Below are 25,000 nucleotides of genomic sequence, written 5' to 3'. Positions count from 1 at the left end.
CCCAGTGATATTGTCATGGCAAAGGTCATTACACAAAAGATTATGGAATCCATTGCCTTAAATGATCAGCCATTCTCTGTCGTAGAAGATGTGGGGTTTTGTAGGCTGATCGAGCACATTGAGCCTCGTTATGCCATACCGAGCAGACGACATTTTTCAGAGGTGTGTTTACCTGAGCTGTTTAATGTTGTTGCAGCTCACGTTCATAAGCATATAACTGCAGATATTTCAGCAATTAGTTTCACGACAGACATTGTTTGAATTTTATTTTATTTTATCCTGTGCATTGTGCTATAAATAAATATTTTCATAATTTGTAATTGATTTATTCTTTGAAACTTTAATATTAATTTATGCAATTGAAAAAAATAATAATTAATAATGAATAATAATTGGCATAATTTCTTTCAGTGTTTCGGTTTTCGGCCTTGCGTTCCTCTTTTTCGGTTTTCGGTTTCGGCCAAGAATTTTCATTTCGGTGCATCCCTAAAATATATATATATATATATATATATATATATATATATATATATATATATATATATATATATATATATATATATACAGTGCCCTCCACAATTATTGGCACCCCTGTTTAAGATGTGGTCGTGGACTTCTAAAAAATTCTCCTTTTTTTTTTAAAAACAACATAGAACCCAAATGCAAAAAGAGAAAATCCAACCTTTCATTTAAGTACATAACTTTGGTGGTAAAAAATCATACATTTAGAAAAAAAAAAAAAAACTTGAAATCATGTGTCCCACAATTATTGGCACCAGTAACAATTCCTCTGAAAAATTTAATTGTTTTTTTTTTTATATATTTTCTGTAGTTGCTAAGGTTGGTCAGGGTATCTAGGGACTTTTAATTAGTAATTCATGATTTCCTGTTTCCTGGGGTATAAATATGATGTGACACAGAGGCCTAATTCTCTTACCCATTTGTCAACATGGCAAAGACAAGAGAACACACCATTCAAGTAAGGCAGATGTGTGTCGACCTTCATAAGTCAGGCAATGGCTACAAGAAAATAGCCACTCGCCTTAACTTGCCGGTATCTACAGTCAGAGGAATCATTAAGAAGTTTAAAACAACTGGAACAGTGACAAACAAGGCTGGAAGAGGTCCCAAGTTTATCTTGCCACAACGCACAGTGAGGAGGATGGTAAGAGAAGTAAAAGAATTTCCCAAGCTCACCGTCACAGAATTGCATCAAAGAGTGGCATCTTGGGGTCACTGTCTGGGAGGCATGCAAGGAAAAAGCCTTTTCTCACTAACACTCACAAACGTAAACGTCTGGAGTTTGCTAAGCGGTACTGGGACTTCAACTGGGATCGTGTGCTTTGGTCAGATGAGACTAAGATTGAGCTTTTTGGCAACAAACACTCTAAGTGGGTCTGGCGTAAAACAAAAGATGAGTATGCCGAAAAGCACCTCATGCCCACCGTGAAGTATGGTGGAGGATCTGTGATGCTGTGGGCCTGTTTCTCTTCCAAAGGCCCTGGGAACCTTGTTAGGGTGCATGGCATTATGAACGCTTTGAAGTACCAGGATATTTTAAATAAAAACCTGATGGCCTCTGCCAGAAAGCTGAAGATGGGTCGTCATTGGGTCTTTCAGCAGGATAATGATCCAAAACATGTGGCAAAATCTACACAAAAGTGGTTCAGCAGTCACAAACTCAAGGTCCTCCCATGGCCATCTCAGTCCCCAGACCTCAACCCAATCGAAAACCTGTGGGCGAGCTAAAGAGAAGAGTGCATAAGAGAGGACCCAGGACACTGGATGATCTAGAAAGATTGTGCAAAGAAGAATGGTCAAAATCCTCTCTCTGTGTTCTCCAATCTTGTGAAATGTTATAGGAGGAGATTAAGTGCTGTCTTGTTGGCAAAAGGAGGTTGTACAAAGTATTAACATCAGGGTGCCAATAATTGTGGCACACATGATTTCAAGTTTTTTTTTTCTTTTCTAAATGTATGATTTTTTACCACCAAAGTAATGTACTTAAATAAAAGGTTGGATTTTCTCTTTTTGCATTTGGGTTCTATGTTGTTTTAAAAAAGGAGAATTTTTGAAGTCCATGACCACATCTTAAACAGGGTGCCAATAATTGTGGAGGGCACTGTGTATATATATATATATATATATATATATATATATATATATATATATATATATATATATATATATATATTATATTATATTATATTATATTATATTATATAATATAATATTTTCTCAGAGCATTCTATTCATTATTCTCTTGAATTGCAAAGTCAGTCCACACCTTGAAAACCTTAAAGCTACTGTGGTACGCGTATATATCGGGTGTTAACGGCAGAGTACAGTGTGGGCAGTGAAGTCTGTATACTGTTTCCAAAACTATGAGACTGGTTTAATTAACACAGAGTCCCACTGATGCTATTCGTCCCACTTGTTATAGATCCAGCAGCATGGATGAAGGAAGAAAGGATTCGTTTGTTGTTTTCCCACAATCTTTGTTTCATCCTGTTACTTGACTAGTTCTGCGTCGACACTGTCATCGGGGCTAATTATGCTCCTACCGATGAAGGACTTGGATACATGAGCCTCCTGCTCCACCACAGGAAAAACAAAAGCTGAGGATCTATTTCTGGAAAGTGGACACTCCGTGTACCTGACTGTAGGGATATCAATTTGATGATGTATTGTTCTGCACTTGACCTGATATTAGAATATTCAGCAATCGTTAACAGTTTTACTTGTGCATGAAGTATACTCATTTTAAAATCTAGCAAATGAGTTAGTTGATAAGGTCTCAATGTACACACTGTAAGGCCCATTTCTGTTGAAGATGATCACTGTTGTAAGTTTCTCCATCAACCATTTATCATTAAAGGAAGTCTTATTTTCGATCCAATCTGTTTTTGTCTTCATACAACTACCACCAGGGAACAGGCCCGGAAGCCTCTTCTGAATAATATGAAGCCCCAGCCAGGTTCATCTTTTCAAAATGCTGCACATGCTGCATCGCAGGGCATTTAAACACACTCGGAGACAAGCGCTGTCTGCCTTCTTCTACATACAGGATCTATCAGATCCTGCAGGTGGCTACTCTTGCTGTGATTGGACGTGTATGCTATCCTTGAGGCATCTTTTGAGATTTGAACTCTCCAACTCTTAATGTGGAATCGCTTTAATTATTCTCACTTCTCGTGCTTGTTGAATCTTAAAGGATTGTGCAATACATAGCTGCAATAGTCTGACCTCATCATGTGGAAAGGAAACTGTGATATCTGTGATAACTGTGAGGGAATTACTATCCTGTTTAGCCTTGTTTTGATGTCATGCTGTTCAAGTCAAGAAGCTTTTATTGTCATTTCAACCATACATAGCTGACGCAGTACACAGTGAAATGAAACGAAGATGCGAAGATGGCGAAACCTCTGCATGTTGTCTGAACAATAACCTGAAAGATTATTCAGTTGTTCTTCATGATAAAGGATTGCATTTAGTGCTTCCATTATTTAGGACTAATCTCTGGTTATCTAAGCTTTCCCTCGTAACAATAACCACAGGGCTGTCACAGGTAACGTGTTAATTGGTGTTAATTAGCTGCTGCCTGGCCATGCTGAGAAACCTCCTTTGCATTGTTGTGTGTGTTTTACATCTCAAAAACAAGGAAGTAATGTAAGGATAAGTGGGGAATAGTGGTGGCTCATCAGCAACAACCTGCCACCTCTTATCTAGTTTGTATTGGGTTTGGTTGTAAACAAGGTATATACGAGGTGGTATCAAAGTTTAAACATTCTCTATCTTTACAAAAAAGTGCTGTATTTTTCTACTTTTACACACTATCACCATCAACATGGTCCTCTTGCACAGCAGAATGTGTCCTGGAATTATTATTTTCGGTGTCAAAAGGAGACCTTTGAGCTGGATCTTCATCTTCTGGAAGAGGGCGAAGTCCTCAGGAGCCAAATCTGGCGAGTGTTAGTAAAGTCAGGTACTGATGTAGGGTGAGGAGGCATGGGATGCACCTGTGGGATGAATTGTAACAGTACCTGACTTTACTAATGGCTCTGGATGAGCACAGATCTCCACAAGCACACACTCCACAATCTAGTGGAACATCTTCCCTGATGAGTGGAGGTTATTATAACAGCAAATGGGGAACACATGGAATGGGATGTTCAAAGAGCACATGAATCTTATGGTCAATTGTCCACAAACTTTTGTTCAAACTGTGTATGTATGAGATTTTCCTTTGCTGATGATGCCGACACTCAAACCATTTATTCATTTTCATACTTATTTGTACAATGTTCTTGTGATTTCAGTCTTTCATATCAGTATTTTGGCATTAATATTTATATTTCTAGATATTTACAACCAAATCAGGTGAACTGTATTTTTTTTTTTAATACAGGCCCCTCCCCCTTTTATGGTGCCTTAAGTAATTGGACAAATAAAAGTAATCATAAAATCTATCATCACTTCAATACTGCAAATCATTTTGCCATCAAAGCCTAAAGTCTGGAACCCATAGACATTGCTAGAGATTGGGTTTATTTCCCTGGTGATGCTCTGCCAAGCCTTTGCTGCAGCTGTCTTCAGTTCGTGCTTGTTCTTATGGCATTTTGCCTTCAGTTTTCCTTCACTAAGTAAAAAATGCATGTGCAAATGGATTCAGATCAGGTGATTTACTTGGCCATTGCAGAACGTTCCATTTCTTTGCCTTTAAAAAGTTTTGCATTGCTTTCAAAATATGCATCGGGACATCGTCCATCTGTACTCTAGCACTATTTGAGTTTAAAGCATTTAGATGAATCTGAGTAAATAAGTCTTTTCACATAATATATACAATAATATACATATACTATTTGTATATATTGTGTGTGTGTGTATGTATATTATTGTATATATTATGTGAAAAGACTTATTTACTCAGATTCAAAGCTGAGTATATGTATGTGTGTATGTGTATATATATATATATATATATATATATATATATATATATATATATATATATATATATATATATATATATATATATATATATATATATATATATATATATATATATATATATATATATATATATATATATATATATATATATATATATATATATATATATATATATATATATATATATATATATATATATATATATATATATATATATATATATATATATACACACACACACATATTCAAACTTTTGCTTTTGTCACATTATGGATAAATGCAAGGTAGCCAGTTCCTTTAGCAGGCATAGATTCCTTAACTATAATGTAGGGCTGCAACTAACGATTATTTTGATAATCGATTAATCAGACCAAAACAAAATACACAGATATTCTTTTCATTTGTGAAGATATAAGCATCTAGGATATATAATTAATTATATTTTGTATAATCATTTACTGGAAACCACAACAGTGAAAAAATGTGATAGTTTACTGCTGCTGTTATTTGCTGCTTTTAGATTTAGTGTTTGTTTGCACCAGTTTAATTAAATCCATCACTGTCGCGAGTGAGCTGACTGCGCAACCTGATGAGTCACGACAGAACAGATCCAGTGCCACTGTCCCGAAGTTACAAACAAACAGTTTACACAATAACACTTCATTAACCTATACTATTTTCACATGATGAGGATTATTCAGTTTTTGCTCACCGTGCTGATGTTTCGTGACACCAGTGTGTTTTCTTTGCATGTGCTTGTGCATCACTGTGGTACTTCCATCCCATACAAGCTCCGCTGTGCATAACTTCCAGGGACAGTTTTCTTTGCATTTCAGTTGCGTTTAATATAAAATGCTCCCATGCCTCGGATGGCTTGGGACACACACTTGCTGCTGCCGGTTGACCCCGTACTCTCCGCCGTTTTCCCAAGCGCCTGTTATCTTGCATTCATGTTAAACCGTAACTCGAGCAGCCCAACTTATCGATAACAGCATTCGTTGCCAACGAATTTCATTATCGATTTTATCGTTTAGTTGTTGGAGCCCTACTATAATGTTGAGGTGCTTTGGATCATGAGTAATTCCTTCCCTTCTCCACATTCTTTTCTTCCCACCAAGTACAAGTTGCTCTTGATATTATTAGTGCTTCCAGATCGCTGTTTTTTATCCCTGACAGTTGTTTACATCATCTTGTATACCCCTTGTATGTTGACATTATTGATCTGGGAATCTATTAAGAAGGGTTTTTTTCACAAGCAAAGAATTATTTCGTTATCTACCCTGGTTGCTAACTTTAAAACTAATGTCATTTTGTTGTTTCTCAGCTCGCTAGTGCATTCCCCGATAACTGTTTTCTGCCAGTGCTAATGCTTTTGTTATCTAAGTTTACTTTGATTGCTTTGAAGTAGTGACCGCTCTTTGGACTTCACATAAGTGTTAACAGCAACAGGTTCCAAAGGCAAATTCCACACAGGAAATAAACTCAAGATATTTATCTGCTTACATGCATGTGAAGTAATGAGAGAACAACCAATATTTTATCATGGAACAGCTGAGCAGCCAATTGGTTAATACATGTTTGGTATTTTAAATCATTTCAACCTCAATATACCATTGTAGACAGCTGAAATGACAATAGCGTCATGTTCAAATATTTATGGAATGTATATTGTGCATAGAGACGATGTACTGCAAGTTAGAGCAATAAAAGATGCAGGGTGGAAATGTGTTGACTTGTGAGTAGAGTGTGTTGAGTGGATAGAGGGAGTATTTTGAGCAGCTGATGAATGAGGAAAATTAGAGAGAGCGAGAAGGTTGAATGGTGTGGAGATGGTGAAGCAGGAAGTGGATAGGATTAGTAAGGAGGTAGTGAGAGCGATTAAGAGGATGAAGATTGGAAAGTCGGTTGGACCAGATGATACCAGTAGAAGCATGGAGATGTTTAGGCGAGATGGCAGTGGAGTTTTTAACAAGATAGTTTAACAAGATTCTGGAAGGTGAGAGGATGCCTGAGGAATGGAGGAGGAGTGTGCTGGTACCGATCTTTAAGAACAAGTGAGATGTGCAGACCTGCAGTAACTACTGGGGAATTAGGTTGATCAGTCACACTATAAAGTTATGGCGTGGAAAAGAGTGGCAGGAGTGATATGTGATCGAAGAGTATCTGCGAGAGTGAAAGGGAAAGTTTATAGGACTGTGGTGAGACCTGCGATGTTGTATGGTTTAGAGACAGTGGCATTGAGTAAAAGACAGGAGGTGGAGCTGGAGGTAGCAGAGCTGAAGATGTTGAGGTTTTCGGTTGGAGTGATGACGATGGACAGGATTAGAAACGAGTTCATTAGAGGGACTGTGCAGGTAGGATGGTTGGGAGACAAAGTGAGAGAGGTTAGAATGCGAAGGTTTGGACATGTGCAGAGGAGGGACATGTGGTATAATGGTTGGAGAATGCTGAGGATGGAGCTGCCAGGAAGGAGGAAAAGAGGAAGACCAAGGAGGAGGTTTATGGATGTGGTGAAAGAATAGATGCAGGTAGTTTGTTTGAAAGAGGCAGATGTAGAGAACAGGGAAGTGTGGAGACGGATGATCCGCTATGGCGACCCCTAATGGGAGCAGCCGAAAGAAGAAGAGACAATCATGTTTCTACATTGCTAAATCATAGTTCAAGTTTTTGTGCAGACTATTAATTTATATGCTTTTCTTTTCCTTCTACTGCTATTAGTCCATCAGGTTTTAAGTAGTGTGTGTGTGTGTGTGTGTGTGTGTGTGTGTGTGTGTGTGTGTGTGTGTGTGTGTGTGTGTGTGTGTGTGTGTGTGTGTGTCTCACATGCATTCTGAGAAATCAAAGGACTAGAACTGATCAGTCTGTTCAAGTGATTCCTGTCTGGCTTGTTTTGTGTTCTGGCCTCCATGGATAGTCAGGAAATAAAGAAATTATTTAAAAGATAAATTCCTAGAAAATAAGAAGACATTAAAAAGGGTTCATTTTGCCTGTGTTCGCTGAGGTTCTTCGCAAGTATCCTGGCAACTATTTTATTTTTTTCTTGGATTCTTTACCAGGCTCCCTGGGCTCAAATTAAAAGAGTAAGAGTCCTATTCATTTGGTGGAGGCCATTCAAATGCCACGGTTCCATCGCTCTAAATCTTGCGTCTAGCCCATGGCTATAATCAAAACAGAGCTTAGCCTTGCTCATGCCAGCATGTTTCACACAGACGCTGCAATCAGCTGTCTCTGATCTTCCATTCACTCCGTCAGCTGTTAAAAGGGCAGACTGGTGACTGTCGCCAACGCCATATTTATGTGTTCAATATTCAGGACAGGGAAACAGCGAAAGCCACATGTAGTCCATTGCTCGCTTTATATTGCTTGTCAGAGGAGCTTTATTATGCTGTAAACATACTGATATAGAGTCCTGCCGATCTTGGATCAACCTGCATTTGCATTCGTCTGACGAAATGTTTTTAAGCCAAAAAGCGCATACAATCTGAGACTGCATGCAGGTGGAATTTCTGATAAGAAGGTTGTGAGTTCAAATCCCAGCATGAATGAGATTGTAAGTCGCTCTGGATAAGGCAGTCTGTTGATGTTAATGTAAGCCAAAAAGAGAAGCCGTGTTTACTGGGATGTTAAATAATTGCTTGTTCATACTTCCTGTCCAATATTAGTTCATCGGTTAATTAAAAGTAATACAGAGAGCTTTGCGTGCGCAGTGCGTGCGCTTTACATATCTGTCTTTTGCATGAAGCTAAGGAATGTACACACCATGCTATGTAAATACCTTTATAGGCTCTGTTCTAAAAAGTATTTTGTAAAAAGTATAAAATATGTAATTCTATTGCAAAAAAAAAAAAAAATTAGTGTTCTATAGATATACTGATGTATACAACACCCCTCCCCCTCTAATAGCACTACTCCCCTGTCGCTTTTGTTCTGTTGAAAGCATATACTTGTCTTTTACAACAAGGATATTGTGGGGAGGTTTGAGGGGGTGGAGGGCAGCTGGCAACAGTAGGAAATAATCCCCTACCTTCTTCGGTTGAGGTAGTGTTTCTTCTTTGTTTGCACGCTCCTTAAGAAAACGCAGACCAGCCAAAATAAAAACCTCAATTCTATTCGTTGTTGAAGTTTTTTTTTTTTTTTTGCAAATGGTATCTAGCAACCGGTTTTCTTTTTGCGCAGCTATTTTCGACGATGCCACTCCCTGTTTGTATGTTGGTTCTGTGAGCTTTAAAGTGACTCCCAATTCTCAAGAGCTCTCAGGGACACGGGTCAGTTTATACAGAACAAATGTGAACTGATTAAGGGCTCCAGCTCTGGAGTCCAGCTGTGACATTTTCAGTAGCTGATTAAATTGTTAGTTTAACCACCCTGAACAACTACAACATGATCCGACATTCTATCTCTTGATATGTCAATGTGTCTGAGGTGGTGTTTGAGAAAATTGGTTCTGCACAATGGTTTTCAGAGCCTCTTCGAGCCTGCGGAAGCTCACAAAGCGTCATCGCTTGTCATGAGGTGTCCGTACTTCTTTCTGCAGCTGTTCCGATTGTGTGTGTCCAACATGTGTTAATCTCAGGCGAGAGCGTCTGTGATTGAACAGTGCTAAACATTCATAATATATGAAACTTGGCCTTTATGTAAGAGACAGTGGATTCTGAATACCTATAATACAGTGAGAATATAAGTGCGTGTACATCAGTTCCCTTAGGGATCTGCCTGAACCCTTTAAATAATAGATGCGTGGACCTGATCATGCTACGCTATACCTACGCTTTAACGTATAGAAGCTAAACCATCAAGGCCAAATCATGGCTTTTCACAAGGCTGGTGAAAAATTGCTTGCCTCTCCACCCCTCCGTCTTTCTGCTTCCTGTATATGAAAGGTCACAATTGCTTCCCTCGACAGTGCTTTTCATTTGACGAACAAAAAAAGAAAAAATGCCTGCATCTTTCATGAGGTTACCATGGTGACAGCAGTGTTAAGCTATTTTTTTTTTTTATGCCAATTACACTTATTTTATACGTAAATGAGAATGTTACATACATGTATTAAGGGGAATTGGGAGGGAAGTACAGAAATTTATAACACACTTTGAGTGCTTAATTTAAGGCCTTGTATATGGATGAGGGTACAGTAGATTGTGCTCTCCTGTGACTGTATATGAGCAGGAGTTTTAAAGGTGCAGTGGCAGAGCTACACTTAAAGGCGCAAGCTTTGGTTGGCCTGGGTTAGTACTTATAGGGGAAGAGTGAGAGTAATTATGGGAATTGGTACCGAGGAAATTGGAAGAAAATGAGATAAAATATGATGATGATGAATAAACTGAAAGCATTTTAACTTCCAGTATGGTGTGCGAGATGTTCTATTTATTTATTTATTTTTCCGAGCCAAGCCCAGTTGCTGCACCTCCTGCCACTCCATCTGTGTCTCTTGACATTGTGTAAAAAATAAATGTCATGCAGTGATTGTCGCCTGGTTTCAGCACGGTGTTACTTCAGGGTTGGACCTATAGCCTTTTCCGTCAGACTAGAAGATCTATAAGGCCGCTTGCTGGCCAGCGGTGACCTTTTTATTGATTTGTTCCATGCATGACCTATAGCAAGTAACAAGAGGCTTGGTGTGTTAAACAGAGAACTCTTTGTGCACGTTCACTGGCCACTTTAATTAGATCTTCTGCTGTTGTTGTCCATCTGCCTCATGGTTGTGCATCAAGCTTTTCTGCTCACCACATTTGTAAAGACTGTAGACTTCCTGCGAGCTAATACTCAGTTCTTACTGCTTTTATCACAAATCTGTTTCTACCCACAGAACTGACACTCAGTAGAGTTGTTTTGTTTATTTACTTTTCACATTATTCTGTGAACCCTACACAGTTTCTGAACATACTTAACCTAGAAATGATAACAAATCATATTACAGCATCAGCATTAACATTTGCTCTGTTTCTGGATGATTTTATGCATTGCCCTGCCTGCCATGATTACCAAATTAAATAAATACATAGCTGAATGTGCAAGCTACTAGTATTCCTGTGGAAGGAGAGTGTGTATACTACTTAATATAATGTATTGAGCACAGGCTCCATTCAGAAGTACTCAGTCTTCCAGGACTACTTTAAACCATTCACTTGTTCAGAGTGAGCATTGTTTTGATTTTTCGTATTTTTATTAATTTTTTTTTAGTACTGAACCCAGATCGCCATAAAACAGGACGACATGGCAATCGGCGATTAATTTAAGGGTCGGATGCTTGAGACAACTTTTCATAGCCAAATGCATCTGCTTTCGGGCCTATGAAAGGGCCGTTATGTGTTCTGTGACGTGGCTCTGACAGCACTATGTGCTATCCTGAGTAAACATTATTCAGTGCTGAGTCATTGTTTGCAGGCTCCGCATTGTCTATCGGTAACTCGCAGAGCCGTAAAGAGAAATTTAAAGAGGTATATGTAGTTGTTTCTATAAGCTGTAATAGGGCTTTAAGAAATGTATAGGGCTTAGAGACCGGGGCTGCAGCTATCGATTATTTTAGTAATTGAGTATTTTATTGATTAAGTATTCAATTGCTTTATTAAAGAGCAACACTTAACATGCAAGAGAAATTAAGTCGGGCCTCTTAAAATGAACAAGTAATCAATTTCCTTTTTTGGAAAAACGTAAATGTTTATTGATGAAATCAAATATCTCTGAAAACTAAACCTGTTTAGTGAATTTAATTTTCATAGTACATCAGAATGCAAAAACGAATATATAAATAATCACACACAAAAAAAATCGTTTTAATATTACTCTGAAAAAGATAAACGCATTGTACCGTGTTTTCATTCTGCAGCATCTTCTGTGTTCACCTGTCCAGAGCGCTCCAGATTTTAGCAGGTGGTGCATCGGTAATAATGGGCCGTGGGGAAACGCAGTGCGCAGTGTGTATTTAAATGGACTAAATGATTTTATTTTTTTTTTTTTTTTCTTTTCTCAAATTACTTTAGTTTTCATCTCTAATTCAGATTATATTTGTGAATGTTTCAGTGTACTATAGTTTTGTCTGTGAAGATTCTCAAAATGGCAGCGCACCACGCTTTCATACCAAAACTAATGGCTTCCTCTCTGTAATGTAGTGCTAATGGTTTATCAGAGGTTAATACCTAATCTATTGACTCCCCTTTATCAGGCTTGCGTCAAAGGGGGAACAAAGCCATCATTATCTACCTTCCCTAAAAAGCACAAGGAGTGAGAGTTGGCTTGGCACAGGTGTGTGGCCCTGAGATCACTGGGACATTAATATCTCTTCCCCTCGTGTCTGTGTTGCTGTGGGGATTTGTAGGACCTGTTTTGTTTTAACTGCTGTGAATCCTCAGGCATCTAAAGCACATAACAGGATAATCCCAGATTGATCATAGAGAGACGTAGTAACACTGTCTACCGGCCAACCATCTGGCTCTGGCCAGGCTTAAGCTCATAGCCTTATACACAAAATTCTCCACCAGTTTCTTCAGGTTTCCTTTTAATTGTTCAAGGTAAAACCAATCATTAAATAACGGAGTCCATTTTCCAGGCTGTTGCAGATGATTCTTTGTGTATATATAAATAGGTTAACAAAAACACTAGGTAGGGGAGATCATCCTGAGGAGGAATTTTTTAATATACAAAATATAATTCCTGTATCTGAGCTTTGAATAGCTGTGTGATACTGTACAGATGCCATTTTAGACATCATTTAAACAATTTTTTTGAGAATGTGTGAAATAAGCACACTAACTGAGTTTGCCATTCAGCTCACAACATGTTTAAAAGAAACATCAGTGAATTGGATGGGGGGAAGGAAGTGTTGAATCTGATCTGCCTCAGGGGTGGACATATGAGAAATGTATTAGCTACCACAGCAGGCTAGGGAAAGTTCTGCATCGTCTCTAATCGACGAGGTTTGAAAGTGCTATACCTAATGCACGATTGTACGCAAGATGTGCCACACCACCATGATGAAGAGTTGCGTTATGTTTTACATCGAATTGCAAAAGTCAGGGGAAAGTAGGGTTTATTTTTGTAGTTTCTGATCATTAAATCTGTTTGTCCTTTGAGCAGCTATGACTAAAAGAAATGTTTGTTCTGAATGCCTGAGCTACTGATGTATTCACTCATGTGCTTGATACTGCTCTATTAGCTCAGATTATTATCTGTCTAATAGATATAGCAATCCTCGATACTCATCGAGCACCGCATTGCTACTACGTTGCTGGTATCCGCAGGGAACCTTTTTTGCAGGATTTGTAGTAGTGGTTCATAAAATATTGTATACTGGATCTTTATAACTCTTCAGCACTGACTGTACAATATCTGGGCATTATTTTTACTACATTTTGTATTACAAAATTTAATTTCCTTTTAGTTTTGATTGTGTTGTTTTGAAACAGTTGCATTGGTATCGCCTTTCACACTGGGGTGGCAGCTTTCTTTATATTACCTCCGTCATTACCACAAAACCCGTTCACACCTTTCTCAGATTTGTGTAGCCTACAGTTAGCTGGATTAAAATTCCATTATCTTGTGTGCGTTGCTGTTGGGATGAACACGTACAGCCTGACCCAAGTTGTTGGACTGGTTCGATTAGGTTCACACACCACTTACACCACAGTCTTCACCCAGCACACACGGTTAAGATTAAGAACACCGTGCGCAACACCTGCCGTTTCGCCTTCGTGTTTCTCATTACAAATATTTACAGCTGTCATGCGAGAACCGCAAAGCATTCCATTTTTTGCGAGGTTGCTTTGATGGCTTTTCGAAAGGCCAAATAAACAAATGAAGTATAATTATAAAAGAAAATACAAATTTCAGTGAAGGACTACTCTGCACTACACATTACTCCGAGATGAATTAAAGGCAATCGGTAGCTAGAGACGAATTTTTAATCAAACAGCACGAAAACATTCAAGCTTCAAATAAGCTAGAAATTAAAAGCGATCATTAAATGTAGCTTTATTAATAATGAATTTGCATTTACAGCATTTGGCACATGCCCCCTATTCGGAGCAGCTGAGGGTTAAGGACCTTGTAGTGTCGGCTTGGTGGTGCTGGAATCTGAACTCTTGGTCTTTTGATTGGAAATCCAGTGTCTTAACTGCCGAACTACCACTTCCCCTGAATTAATATTTTATATAAAAGGCTAAAGCATCTACCATGAAGTGTCATTAAATGCCACACATATCGTCATAACAACTGGATTCAGATTGAAGTCAGAAAATCTTTTTTTTATTCTATTCTTTATGTATTTGAATTTAATAAAATTGTTACAACTAAAACATTTGGGGGGAAAAATCCAATATTTGAAATAATCTGACATTTTACTTTAAACACAGCATCTTGTGTTAAATAAGTAGCATCGTGTTGTGAACTGTGCTTGTTTAAGCTGGTGGGAGTGCTGCTGGTGCACGATTAAACGTTAAGAGTCCTTTATGCTAGGCCTTGCAGTGTCTCCGTTGTGTTTTATTCCAGTGCTGTAGACGAGAGACTCCCTGCTTTGCTGCTGTAGCACGACTCGATTCTGCAGCCTCACTGAAGCTTCAGTCCTGATTCATCCTGACATCGCACTGCCCAGCAACAGCAGCACACCTTCTCCCATTGGTCCTTTTTACACACCAAAAGAGAGCGGCTTTATCAGCTTCAGCTGTGCTGAAACCGACCGCCTATCATTTCTGTTTATTAATGCCTTTTTAATCATCATGCTAATTAGCACCACCCCTGTTGGGTGCGAGTGTGTCCTTTGTAAGGGGATCCCTGAATGCACTCAGCTGTTTACTTTTTATATTTGTGTTTACAGATTGTCCAAAATGACAAAAAGATTTAAGAACAGCGAGAGCAGATTGTTGACAGTCTGTCATAGTCTTCATTCTAACCCACTCTCATTATGTCATTATCAGGAAGCAATGACTGTTTGTTTTAGTCGTTTTTAACATGGGGCCATGTGCAAATCTGTCAATGTCTTCTCGTCTTTTATGGCACATAACATTTTAACATTAACATTTTCACACAAACGTGCTTGAAAATAAGAAATAGATTTTGTGTGGAAAAGCCAGATAATGTGTCTAATTATTATTCTTTTCTTTTTGCACTCAAAATAACACTTAAAATGCATCTGTGATTTGGGTATAGACTGGTGTCGGGAACAGATGTTATACCTCTGCTCATCCAAATCTGTACATGCGCATCCAGTCAAGGTGAATTTGGCATTTTCCAAGGACATACAGCTGTATCATGCTGCACTGAACATAGAGACCGGCACAGACCCAGATCGTACTGACAGGATTCTGACTTACTTAGTTGCAAGCATCTGGAATCGGGGCCTTGAGGACAGAAAGCCTTGACTGACCCTTTCAGCTTGATGCCACTGCGACCCACTGCGATCAGCAAAAGCCAATGAAAATGAACTGATGAGTACCGTGGGCTAATAAGTACAGAATGACATAACTGGAAACTGATAATATACCAAACTATGCTTACATGTCTAATGCTAATGGCATGTCTAATCATCACAGTAACTCTGGTTGGTTTATATGTGTGTGTATATATAATATATATAAATATATATATATATATATATATATATATATATATATATATATATATATATATAAATATATATATATATGGCTGCTGTGAAATCACTAAATAACCATTGAGGATGTCAATAAGAACAATCCAATTATTCTATATAAAGCATTTAATGATTATGTGCTGAAAGTTTTAGTAATTAGTCTTGATTGGGGGGGAGAGTGCCATCTCTGATGGCTGGCTACTGTTGCTAGAGCCTGCTGAGAAAAGCTGATGGACTCAGACTGGTAGGAGCGGAGAGGCAGGAGCTGTGAGACATGACTGCAGTACAGGTAATGGATGGAGAGAAAATGAAAGGAAAGCAAGAGGGCTCTGTGACTTGGAAGCGGGTCAGTTGAACATTGGCATGACAGGAGAAAAAGGATAGGATGTCAATATACAGCGTGTGTGTGTGCGTGTGAGAGAGAGATAGAGAGAGAGCGTGACGTGCTGCATGCGGCGAGTCGTGATCGGCTCCTCCTTCCTGATCTCTGACGTAGAAACACTGGATTAATCTGACTCACCTCTGAGTCTGCAGAGAGGATCAGACATTGTGACCTCTAATTTTACTCCGTGTTAATCAAAGCAGGTGCAGAATTAACATGGGCTTTGAATCGAACCAGAGTTGTACTTTCATATTCTTGAGTTTTTCATTATTGGTCTGCTGAAACATGCAGTCACACACACACTCTCTCTCTCTCTCTCTCTCTCTCTCTCTCTCTCTCTCTCAGGTGTTTTTTAACAACTAATGTTCTTATCACAGCAACAGGACACGTGCTTTGTGGACTGTGACGCACTAAGCTGACGTCGATGCGAGCACCAATCACAGTTGGCTGATGATCACCTGCTGCTGCGTCACCATCATTGAACAAACAGCACAACACTACAGCTGGCTGCAAACGTCATATAATAGCTCTCCATACCAGCAAATGGCTGTATTCAGGATGGGGTGGGGTGTGTGTGTGTGTGTGTGTGTGTGTGCTATAATCTTAATTGGCATGCTGACATGCCAAACAGTGTGTCTGTGTTTTCACGCAACTCGACTAGAGCTGATTACTGAAAAATGAAAAAGAAAACCGTGTTTTGTGCTCTTGATTGTCATTTGCATGCTTCTGTGTCTTTTGCTGCACGGATTCACTGATGCCGTTTGATGCTTTATCAGCAGTGTCGAGGGCTGACTGGTTCCAGATGTGCACAGAAACTAACCAAATGCGTGGTTGTAGGATTTTCCTTTGCCTTTAAATATGTAGTATTTTGGTCTTGAGTACAGAGGTGTGAGGTTCTCTTAGGGGGTGGGCGGGAAATACTTTTTGACTTTTCTTCTCATTTTTCTCCATGTGATTTTCTTGTTTTTCTTTGTTATACTCCGTCAATGCTGCTGCTGAGCACACGTGTCTGGGTTTGTCCTTGTTGAAATGAATAAAGTACTCGGTACTACTCAACTTTGTTTACACAGATTATTTCACCATTTGCTTATATTAGCTCTTTGTATAAGGGTGTCTGTGTGTATTTGTTTGTGTGTTTGTCTGGGAGTGAGAGTTTGGTGCAGGCTGTTGCTTTGCCTGCTGCACGTGGCTGTTTGGAAACGCAGATTTTGGTTATTTGTTCTGGCGGCTCTGTCGTGTCAAGTATGTGCTGCAGTGGTGTGAGCAGAAAAGCCAAAACCAAGCTCTTTCTGTCTGTTACACCAATGTAAAATCTCTCTCTCTCTCTCTCTCTCTCTCTCTCTCTCTCTCTCTCTCTCTCTCTCTCTCTCTCTCTCTCTCTCTCTCCCCCCTCAAGGTTTGTCTGCTGTTCGAGTCTGTTTCAGTTTGACTTGACTGCTCTAATGAGATATGACTGTTGTGAGGTGGCAGACTGTGCTGTAGCACCATGTCCACCGCGTTCACCCTGAATCCTGGAGAGACCTCGGTGTCTCAGAGAGACGCTCACAGCCTTTTTCACACCCTAAACAGAAACTGCAGAAAAACCGCTGCTTACCCATTTTCACCCCCCCGCACCAGGCTGTGATGTAGCAGAGCTGCAGAAAGTGTCAGTCTGAATATGTGTCTTTGGGGTGTGTGTGTGTGTGTGCGCGTATGCAGTCTGTCAATCCTGAGGTACAAGCCCATGTCGATACAGGCTAATATTGATTTTAGGATTAGTGATCCTCTCATTTACAGTGACTGTGAGCTCTGTTAATCATCTGCTCAGAAGCCCTCCAGATGTCTCTCTGAGTCTGATCTGAATGTTTTTCTATTCAACACGTGTTGCCAAACATACACTAATATCATGTGAGGATTAGTGATCAATCCCTGCTAATATGAAACACAGTAGGATACAGTGGGAGGCACCTGGGAGTGAAAAAACTGTACCTATGTAGAAAATAGGAACGTAGACACACCTGCTCATTCATGCAGTTATAACAGCAGAGTGGTGTCTAAGATGTAGTGTAGATACAGCAAGAGCACAAGTTATCATTCACATTGAACATCAGAATGGGGGGGTTAAATGTGATCTCAGTGACCCGCTCATAGACTGGATTATCTTAAAACAAAATACAGTAGCCACTCAGATAACCACTCTTTAGAACCAAAGAGCACATCATCAGACCTCAAACAAATAATACATCTAAAAATAATACATAATACAATACATAATACATAATACAATAAAAAAAAAAGTGGCGAGCAGAACGGAACCAGTGCACAGATCAAATGAACGCAACTGTAGACCAAAGACAATTTCTTCACTTCCATTTTCCAGGCACAACAAGATGCCACAAAACAAACATGACCATAAAACACATTAATGGATTGCCATACACTTAAAAACAAAAGACAGCTACTCAGAAAGTACATTTGTTAGGGATCTTCCAAAATCTATCGCCAAAGAAAATATTAAAATATTTAAAGAACTCAAGGACTCCAAATAACCACTGAACTCTGCTGTTGTCAGAACTTCTCCTTGATCTTGCCACGTAAATAGCCACAGATGCTGGCATGACAAAACAATAAACAACCAAAGAGCATTTTAGAAAGCACATTTGTGAAAAACACTTGGGTTGAAACCCACAACAGAAAAATGACCACATTGGATTCTGCTTGTTCTGCATGTATCATTGCTTGGTTCAGCAAACCTAGATAGCTTAAAATAACATTTATAATTAGAGATGTATAAAAATGACTCAATCACTAGAGTCTCACTAATTTGTTCAATTTGAGGCTGGTTACATTCATTTCCACCTTCAGCTGAAAAGCCCCAACCCCTTGTTTTGGAATAACCTACCAGCATAGGTGGAGTAAGTGGAAGGGAGGGAACTGCTTGTAATTGCCATTCATATTGCAGGCAGCTTTAAAAGAATGGCTGATTGCTCCTTTAAGATGAATGTCTTCCTTTTCTGGAATTAGAGGCAAAATCTCCTAAAACTGCGCTTTGTAAGTACTTAGTCACATCTTAATTACATAATGGAATAGAAGCGTAACGGAAGAGCAGAGATGAAACTTGCTCTCTCATCAGTCTGGCAGCATCACTCCATGCTCAGGAAACACTCTGCTGGAGACTGGAGTGTGTTCTAGTCTGACCACTCAGGTGGTTTTGAGGTCAGTGAAGATACGTTCGGGTCAAGCACAGGCATTTTGCCATGGAGCTCACCTGCTGAGAGATTCCCGTATGGAAGGGCTGAACTCTTAACCTCCATCTTTCTGTCAAGGACTCAACTCTGCGTGTTGGCTTTTAAGATCACTGTAAGGTTGGTGCAGTGAGCAGAAGGTGAAGAAACAAGATGAAGAGAGAGATGAAGGCTGGCAAAAATTAGGTTGAGGAACTGTTCCACTTGAACCTTGCTTTCACAAAACAGCCATGTTGCAGAGCTAAGAGCTGGAAAGTTTAGTGTGCGCCCTGTTTCTGAACTCTCAGGTAATTGTTTGGAGGTCACATGGTTCACTTGGGTGCATTTGGTCGGGCACAGAGTGCGTCGAGTCTGAAGTCAGCAGCTCGTCCTGCGGAGTTCCTGTTGTTTTCACTGGCGGTAAAAGAGCTAATGTGTAAGCAGTGCTCACTCAGCCATTTCTCTGTAGCAGTTAAACACCTTTTCTAGATCTTTTCGCCTGCATAAGTGCAGCATTTGCATATTTTTAGCTCCATGGTCCATTCTGACCTTCAAGTTGATATAAGAGAAAAGATCTGTCTATCATCTACGTCTCTCGTTTTATTCGGTTGGTTTCTCTGTATTTTTCAAAAAGACTCTTAATATCGTTTGTTTGTTTTTTGTTTTACATTTATAGTGAATTTCATGAATACTGTGCCTAATCTATTTATTTATGTATTAAACAGAATGTAGATTTCTTCTATCAGTCACATAGTTATGAAAAGCCTTTTATCTGGACCTATCAACCCAACCTTCAGACATTTTTTTCCTGCTCTTGTGCATTTCAATTACTTTCCAGGCTCGATTAGGATCGTAACAACCAGGCTCCAGATGATTGACTGCAGTATCAGGAAATTTGCCCAAATCCATCTATTGCCATGATCTATAAAGTCTTTTAAATGTCTGATAGAAAACGTGCTGTCAGAATCTTTAACATGGACCAAAATAAAGAGCATCTCAATGTATATTCTCTCTTTTCTCCTCTTTTATAATTCTATTTAAATCTTAACCTGCTGTTTGTGCCAATGCCACATTTTCATTTGCTGCATTGATGCATGTTAGACTTCCTTTTCCATGTTGCAAAACAAATAAGGCTGTGAATGTCTTCAATCTCAAAACATGAGCAGAGATTTAAGTTAGGAAAATGAAGTTTCACTATACACTAATACATTAAGTAGACTTCATGGACAAAAGTATTGGGATGAATTGGGATGAATTGGAACGCTGACTGCAGTCCAGATCTCCTCATCCTACATCAGTACCTGCCTTTACTAATGCAGCTTAAAGAGCACAAATCTCCAAAAGCACTTTCCAACATGGAACATCTTCCCATATATATATATAATATATGTGTGTATATAGATAGATAGATAGATAGATAGATAGATAGATAGATAGATAGATAGATAGATAGATAGATATGTATGTATGTGTATATATATATATATATATATATATATATATATATATATATATATATATATATATATATATATATATATATATATATATTGTGTGTGTGTGTGTGTGTGGTATGTATGTATATATATATATATATATATATGTATATGTGTATGTATGTATGTATGTATCTATGTATGTATCTATGTATGTATATATGTCTGGCAACCCTAGTTCTGTTTTTTCCTTAGCATGGTATTGCTTCAGTACCATATCCTTTATGTTTAATATGATACTTTATCTCAAAATCAGAACATCTGTTGTAGCACTCATTTTAAGTGTAAAGATCAAAACATTTCAGTTGCTTGTTGTATCAGACTGAATTGTGCAAATGAAGGAGCTGATTGAATTTCAATGAGAAAAGCTGTTACTACTGGAGATGTAGTGTGGATGAGTGGGAAGGAGAGAAAGCATGTTCATGCATAGATCTATACTGGCCTTCAGGTAGTCGTCAGCCCTTTACTGCTGCCGTTCAGATTAATCACTTGCACTGTGGGACTGATTTGTCGGCAAGCCCCGGCATGTGCTGAACAATTTCACATGTGGTAGACTGATTGCTAATGGATGTGATTGATGGAGACCGATGCATTAGACTGTCTGGTGCGGGTGGCGAGATGAAGTGAACCCTAATCACACTCTGAGCCTGTGCTTCCAGGAGATGGTATTGCCTGGACAACCGGTGTCATGGCAATAGATATAGTCTGTCATCTCATTTGGAGAAGATTGTTGTCTTCTATTGAATGACCACAGCAGAACAATGTGGTCTATCAGCTTGTCTGTCTCCGTGAACCCATTTTATTGAGCCAAATCTCTGACATCATGGGCAATCTGATATGCTAGTACATCACAAAGCCAGACTGCTGCCCTGTGATTCATAAAACAAATTCTTGCTATTGCTCAGGAGCTTTTTAGTTTTATAGTACCTGCATTGGTTTCGCTTTGTAGCTTGTTGTATCTGCTTTGCTTTTAGTTCTTATTTAAGCGATGCGACTTCTTGCTATAGAAACAATGTACAATGTGTTTATACATTGTACTGTGTATATACTGTTATTGTAGTATATGTATATTCTTTTTCATATATTTGCATTTATTTTTATTTCTTTGTTTGTTGTTATTATTATTATTATTATTATTATTATTAGTTTTTATTTCTCTTTTTATTTTTTGTATATTCTTTTTTATATATTTGCATCTATTTTTATTTCTTTGTCTTGCTGCTGTAACATAGAAATTTCCCCACTGTGGGACGAATAAAGGTTTATCTTATCTTATCTTATCTTATCTTATCTTATCTTATCTTATCTTATTTTATCTTATACAGGTGGAATGTACAGAGTGTGACTGAATATGGGAATTTATTTAAAAAAAGTATCACTTACCTGAGTAACTTTAGAGTGTAGTGGGCGCAGCAATTTACTGTAACTTAGTTCATAGTTGCAGTAAACTTGTTGCACCCAATACACAATTAGCAATCAAGTTACTAGTTACTAATGGTTTGTGGTTAACCATGGTTAACTTATGGTTTTATATATATATATATATATATATATATATATATATATATATATATATATATATATATATATATAGCAAGCATTCAGATGGAATGTGATTAGTCAGGATTGGTCAGAATGGCTTCTAATAAGGGTGTTTGTGGTTAAAAATAAATAAATAATAATAAAAAATTATATATTTAAAAAAATATTTTTTTTTTACAGTTTTTACCCCGCATCTAATTGCACATCTTACAACCCGACAGCATTACTGGAACACTTTTGTGTGTGTGTGTGTGGCTGTTTGTTTGCATGCAGCCTTGGTTTCTGTGGGGTGCACATACTCCTGTAGTGAGTTCATCCTCGGAAAACAGCTAGGAAGCAGATTAACTGTTCTGCAAAGAGCCACAGTGGTGCTGAATATTAAGTGTCCACTTTTAATACGGTTAGGATAATAAGACCTCTGATCCTGCTGCAAGCACGCACCCTCACGTTCATGCCGGCCCGTTTCTCATAAACCGAAGCAAATTACATGCCTGTGTGTTAATAACCTGATGCAGTTGTGTTAACACAGGCAGTGAGTTGCACTAAAGTTAGACTGACTGTATTTGCAGTGAAAATCAGGAAATGTCAACGAGTAGTAGAAAATGCATGCTATACTTTCTCTCTCTCTCTCTCTCTCTCTCTCTCTCTCTCTCTCTCTCTCTCTCTCTGTGTGTGTGTGTGTGTGTGTGTGTGTGTGTGTGTGTGTGTGTGTGTGTGTGTGTGTGTGTGCATGGTTATACTCTGGTGTAGGCCAGTCGAGTTTGTTGATGCATTAACCTTAAAACCTTATAGAAAAGAGTGAACTATTTGCTTTGTGCTGCTAGTAACCTTATTTACTGTGTATTGTTTGCCTTTTTTTCTTTTTTTTGTCTCCGCTGTCAAGGTGTTTTAATTACTATTGGACTCCTATTTCAGTGTAATTTTTATTTCATTAGTTTGTACAGTTTAAACAGTGCAGTACTACTTTCCCCTGGTACATGGTGAATAAGTGCAGTCTCTCTTTGCCTGTATCTGAGCTGAAATGAGGAAATGAGTTGCTTTGAGTTTGTTAGAGTACAATCTGAAGTTTGGACGAGTTCATGCTAGGCTGCAGACTTTCGTTTTACATTAGATGATGCTACATTACATTACAATACACCTAAAGTTTTTGTAGTGACAATAACTGACACTCCATTCTGATGTCATGTTAGAGTTTCAGGACTTTGGTGTTGATTCTGATTTATTTTCATCCATGCGGCTCGAAGTCCCTACTTGTATAAGAGTGAGTGAGCGAGCAGAGTGGAGCAGAGCAGAGACAGCAGGACCTGCTGCACTGAATGCATGATTAGAATTCCAGTCCTGGTGCAGCCTCACCAGCAGTCTGGCTTTTCCTGAGAAGCAGGAGTGTGTCTGTGTATGCGTGCATGTGTTATGTATACGCATTAACATTCCTGCTGCTTTCACTGGTGCCCTCCTACTGTAGTTTTGCCGTGTGCTGTGCTGTAACCGTAGGTTGTGTGTGGGTGTTTTTTAAGCCTCTTTTTGTTTATCTGGGGTACTTGGCACATAGGGCATATTTTGATGTATTGGCTCTCTTGGCGTGTACTTAGATGTTTGTGCGTTTCTGTGGGAGTTCATATCGAATTTCCCAGATGACCTGAAAGTGCTGTTTTCATCAGACAAGCATCAGGCTTCTGCTCTGTCTGCAGCACCAGGTTCATGTCTCACACTTATCTATGCAGATGAGGCTGCATTTCATTTTTCATTGTCCAACCACACACACACACACACACTCGCACAGCCACTGACTGACTTTTTAACCAGGCAGATACTGGACTTATAATTGTTTTTATTTCTGTAAATATTTCAAACAATAAGTCTTTTTACAGAAATCTAAGTACTTTATTGAGCAAGCCAGGGACCCGAGGAAATGACATGAAACCTCGAGAAGAGCCGTATACTCAAAACAGAACCTTCCTTTTCTGGAAGACACTGGATCATGGGATTATAAATCATTTTAATAATTCATACCGTTTGTCATGTGTGTAGTATAAAATTCAAGTGCGCTGTAGAGATGTACAGTACAGTCTACAGACTCTACAGAATCCACTTGAGATTGTATGCAGAAGCAGGCATGAGACTTTTACCTATACTGCTATGTGAGGTATTAATAAGTCTGAAGCTCTCTAGGTGTCTTATATAGAAGTGTTTTAACGTAGACGATCTGTATTGCTTTTTCAATGGAATTTGTCCTTTTTATTGTGTCCGCAAGATGGTTTGACAATAAAAAATCTGATTTGAGTTCTCTGTTTTTTTTCTATTGAAGGTAAATGTTGGATGTGCTTTCTAAAAGTCTGAGTGTTGTAAACATCATGCCATTGTTTCCACAGATCACCAGAAGTTGGAGCGAGAAGCCCGGATTTGTCGTCTGCTCAAACACCCCAACATAGGTGAGTATCTGATGCACATGCATGCACACACACACACACACACACACACACACACACACACACACTCACGCAACGTATTAGCACTTAATCTGATTTTTCAAGTTACCACAGATTGGACAGTGTGAATTGGGTTGATGTGAGGGGCCACAGTTAGCAGCCCAGTGTGAGTGCAACTGTTGAGTTGTTCATCAGACTGCTGTCTGGACGCAGACCCAGTGAAGTACATCAGCAGTACATCTGACCTAGTCCTGTAGCTAAAATCAACAGCGGGCAAAAAAAAAAACTGTCTGCATTTAAGTGGTACCAGTTTTTTTTTTTTCTTCTCCAAAGTGAACCAGCATGGCTTCTGTATTGTGTTCTGTATCCTCATATATTTATGTAAATAATGTAGCTGAAGGCAGCTCATCAGCCTA

At 38.8% G+C, this 25,000-nt stretch overlaps 1 protein-coding gene across 27 annotated transcripts in view; it reads left to right on the top strand.

Moving 5' to 3' along the window:
• camk2g2 (calcium/calmodulin-dependent protein kinase (CaM kinase) II gamma 2) overlaps positions 1 to 25,000 on the top strand; it is a 65,060-nt gene that overhangs the window by 6,451 nt on the left and 33,609 nt on the right. For all 27 annotated transcript variants that reach the window (XM_046834210.1, XM_046834220.1, XM_046834330.1 and 24 more), the window contains exon 3: positions 24,528 to 24,587. In XM_046834210.1, coding sequence (XP_046690166.1) covers positions 24,528 to 24,587 — 60 coding nt within the window. The remainder of the gene's footprint in view (positions 1 to 24,527; positions 24,588 to 25,000) is intronic.

The sequence above is a fragment of the Silurus meridionalis genome, chromosome 2, assembly GCF_014805685.1.
Source record: "Silurus meridionalis isolate SWU-2019-XX chromosome 2, ASM1480568v1, whole genome shotgun sequence".
Lineage (NCBI taxonomy): Eukaryota > Metazoa > Chordata > Actinopteri > Siluriformes > Siluridae > Silurus > Silurus meridionalis.
The sequence above is the reverse complement of the archived record's forward strand: the minus strand, read 5'-3'. Positions and strand labels throughout refer to the sequence as shown.